Source organism: Aegilops tauschii, chromosome 2, assembly GCF_002575655.3.
Source record: "Aegilops tauschii subsp. strangulata cultivar AL8/78 chromosome 2, Aet v6.0, whole genome shotgun sequence".
NCBI classification, from domain to species: Eukaryota; Viridiplantae; Streptophyta; class Magnoliopsida; order Poales; family Poaceae; genus Aegilops; species Aegilops tauschii.
This window is the reverse complement of record NC_053036.3, coordinates 40,005,398-40,009,319: the sequence shown is the minus strand read 5'-3', so window position 1 is coordinate 40,009,319 and position 3,922 is coordinate 40,005,398. Positions and strand designations below refer to the sequence as shown.

Genomic DNA, 3,922 nt, shown 5'->3' with positions numbered 1-3,922 from the left:
ACTTCTGTCTTGGGCGCCATCAGGCAGGAGCCCAGCTCATTTGCCCCACTACCATCGCTGGGTGACATCATCCAGAGGCTGGTATCTCGCACTGTTGAATGTTCTGATGAACATGATAATTGTATCTCCGTTGCAACGCACGGACATATGTGCTAGTGTTTACATAAAAACACCAATACATGAGACATTATACATGTATTCCAGCAAAAGGGACATTTTCGTCCCTCCTACGAGTGGCATGAGGGGACCCTAGCCGCCTCCTAGCTCTCTCCTCCTACTTCCCTTCTCCTCGTTGCCGTCGGAGTGCGCCACTCGATCGAAGCCCGGGCGGCGTGGGCGGCAGTGGGCCCCCTTCTACCTCCCACACGGGCGGCTGCTAATAGCGGGGGCACGACTCTATGCGGGGTGTTGCGGTGCATCGGCGGTGGCAAGAGGCGGCTGTGCGGAGGGCTCCACAACGCTAGTGGGGGGTTATGGTGACGACAGCTGTGTAGATACGGTGGTCATGCTGCTGCACGCGACACATGGCCTCGGTGGCGACCTCCTTTCTCCTAGGTTCGAGCCAATGGCGCGCAGGGGTGGGTTGGTGCAACAGTTGCATGGATCCGATTTGTGGAACCGAGCAAAAATACGAGAAATATTGGGAATTATTTTGGAAACTTTGCCACGAGCAAAAACACTATGTGAAGCCACACCCAATATGCCCCAATCGTGTCTGGTGCTCTCTTCAACATAGATGGTCAACCATCTAATAGGCCGCCAGCAAATTTGTTGGTTATCTCAAACAAGTTGTAGGCCGGAACCAAAGCGGCATCGGAGTTCAAACCCATGCAATGTTGGTAGCGGCTTTGTAACATCAAGTGGAGAAGAACTCGTTCAATTTTTCACATTTTTGGTCGAAATAAATGGGAAACCCAAGTGGCAGACCGTCCTCAAGGAAATTGAGAACGACACGAGGAGGATGAAGAAAAACGATGGGCCGAGCTCGACTAAATCAACTGGAGTGGACGAGGAAGGAGACGAAGAAATGGTGGGGCGGACTTGCAACCAACCGTGCCGAAGAGAAACCAACAAGTGATGGGGAACAAGTGGGAGAAGGGGAGTGTGGCGCGTGACGGGGTGGCAAGCAAAATGTCCGCCACTTGGACGGGCATTTTTTATGCCAAGGTGGTGAAGAAGGAGGGGAGGTACAAGATTTCCATGGATGTGCAATGGGAGAAGACGGAGTTAGACCGGGAGAGGTTGATGTTGGAGAAGAACAAAGCCGAATTGGAGAGTCAAGAGAAGGTTGCCAAATGGGAGCTTGAGCAAATTGTGACAGTGCATGGTCTTGGGCTCGAGAAAGAGAGGTTGCGGCTTGCGAAAGAGACAAAGGAGTCGATGATCATGTTGCAGGACATCAACCTCTTGAACGAGAAAGGGAAGAAGTGGTTGCTCCACATGAAGAAGAGGATCAATAACCGCGAGGCGTGAAGTCATTGATTCATTCATGTATCGCTTGTCATGAACTATTGAATTTTATTTGGGCATGTACTAAACTTATTTGGGCTACACTATCTTTATATCAGTATGATGAATTTGCATTGTATGATCGTCGTGCGTGGATTTGCATGAATTTGGATATTGAGATTTGGGGAGTGTGATTATGGAGAAGGCCAAATGGGGAACTACCCGGCGCCAGTTTAAAATGTTTACAAATTTAAACAATGTTCATGCATCTGGAAAAAAGTAATGATTTTTAGTAAAAAAATGTGAAAAACTTCACAAAATAGAGAAAATACCATGAATTTGAAAGTTGTTCATGATTTGCAAAAAAGGTTCACAAAATTTAGGAAAAAATCATGAAAATTAAATTTTAAAAAGCGGCAAATGAAAAATAAAAAAAAGGAAAAACTGACAGAACCAAACAAAAAGCGATGAAACACGAAAACCAGAAAAAATCCATCATGAAAAACCTAGGGAACCTCCCAAAACCGGTGCGGTGCTGGGATATATGTTTCGGAAGGAATCGAGCATGTCGCGCCAGGAACGGGCGCCTTAAGCTAAATAGGAATCGGCCTAACGAGCACTTGCCTAACTAGGATCAGTTCTTTTTCCATGTAAAAATCAAGATTACTACCTTTTTTACTAGCTGATTGGTTTCCAAGTTGAGCAGACGATCCACCTATATAAGACGGATTATTCTGACGGGGATTTCATACTTCTCTCGACGTACTGTTCATCTTAAACGTCAGGCAGAGATGATGGCGTCTTTCTCGCCGCTGTGCGCTCTTGTCATGCTGCTCGCCGCGGTCGGCTCCGTCTCCCTCGCATCCGCCTCCGTCGCCGACGCAGGTAGCTTGTCTCTCAATTCTTCGCTGCTCGCATCGGCGGCTCCTCCGCCAAGCGCCGTCCTTCCCCGGAAGGTGCTTCGCCCTGCAGGTAATCCATGACTTCATGCAAAGAAAAAGCATCCGTCTTCTTCTTACGAGTTTCAGTTATGCTCAGCCTTGTCTCTTTTCTCTGCATGCAGCCGTGGGCGCCGACGTGCCGCACCGCGTGAGCCTCGGCTGCGCCGGCGCGGACGACATCGCCATCGAGCAGGGCCCGGGGACGACGCTGCCCAGCGGGATCCCGTCCTACACGGTGGACATAATCAACCGCTGCTCCGGCGCAGGCCGCGCCGCCTGCGCCATCTCCGGCATCCGCGTGCGCTGCGGGTGGTTCAGCTCCGTCACCCTCGTCGACCCCAGCAAGTTCCGGCGGGTGGCGCCCGACGACTGCCTCGTCAACGACGGCAAGCCGCTCTTGGCTGACGACACCATCTCCTTCGAGTACGCCAACTCGTTCCAATACAAGCTCTACGTCGCCAAGGCCACCTGCGTCCACCCCGCCGCGGATACCTCCGACTAGTCGTATCGTATGCACGGCCTAGCTAGCTAGCACTTTCTTTCGACACGTATTGTAGTATGCAGAAGTTATTAGTAGTATGGACGGACAATATCATCGGACAAAAATATAAGGTGTTTGCATGATTTTTACTATTATAAACACGATCGACATATATCAATTTTTTTTGATGTGCATTACATTGTCTCTGATGTGTACTGTGCTTGTAATTAAGTACCTATTCGGCAATCCACCAGCACCGAGAAATACGATGATCCGTGGAGCATCTGTTTCTCTGCTTAGTTATTTTCAACTGCAGCTCCACTTGCTTCGGGAGCATAGTCGTGGAGCAGAGAGACCTCCGAACAGGCCCCAAGTCTCGGATCAACGAGAGAAGGGGAACTTGGGGAACTTTTGAGAGGTCGCTTAACTTTGACTCGAGCTAATCGTCATACTTCTCATGTTCCCCTACTAACATAAGACTAAGTCTGATCTCCAATCCAATGGCAATTGAACCTAATAATTGAAAACATCAATGTGCCACATTATTCGTCATGTGCACACGACCTTCGCATGCATAATGTTATGTGCAGGGTTATGTACCACTTTCTAACATGCACCCGCTTTTCACCGACACCGATGACAACAACATTTATTTTTAAACTTTATATCAATTTTACACGTGTTAGCACACTTTATGATACCCCTGTTATTTTGAATCATTTTTTTCTGTGGGGACATCGGGTTTTTAATTTTGTGAATTTCAAGTGTTGTTAACAAATTAAATAATTATTTTTTGGGGACATCGATCCTCAAACATAAAAAATTTGCGGGACATCAGCTCTATGATACGAGCGCTCTCATACTGCTAATAATGGAGGCCCTTGCCATAGAAGATGGTGCCTGACTCGCATTTGCCATCTGAATCGTGTTGGAGGGTGACGCCCTAGAAATTAAGTTCATGTGCCGAGATATGCTAACGTGCCAAACGGGTTAGTAGCACCTGGAGGAGGTGCCTCATGAAGCGTAATTTTGACTATGTAAACAAGGCAAC

At 48.3% G+C, this 3,922-nt stretch overlaps 1 protein-coding gene across 1 annotated transcript; it reads left to right on the top strand.

Moving 5' to 3' along the window:
- Nucleotides 1-2,240: 2,240 nt before the first annotated feature.
- LOC109748344 (TPD1 protein homolog 1A-like) lies at nucleotides 2,241-2,892 on the top strand. The gene is made up of 2 exons (XM_020307380.2): nucleotides 2,241-2,421; nucleotides 2,513-2,892. The coding sequence occupies exons 1-2, from the start codon at nucleotides 2,241-2,243 to the stop codon at nucleotides 2,890-2,892; spliced, it is 561 nt and encodes a 186-aa protein (XP_020162969.2).
- The last annotated feature ends 1,030 nt before the right edge of the window (nucleotides 2,893-3,922 follow it).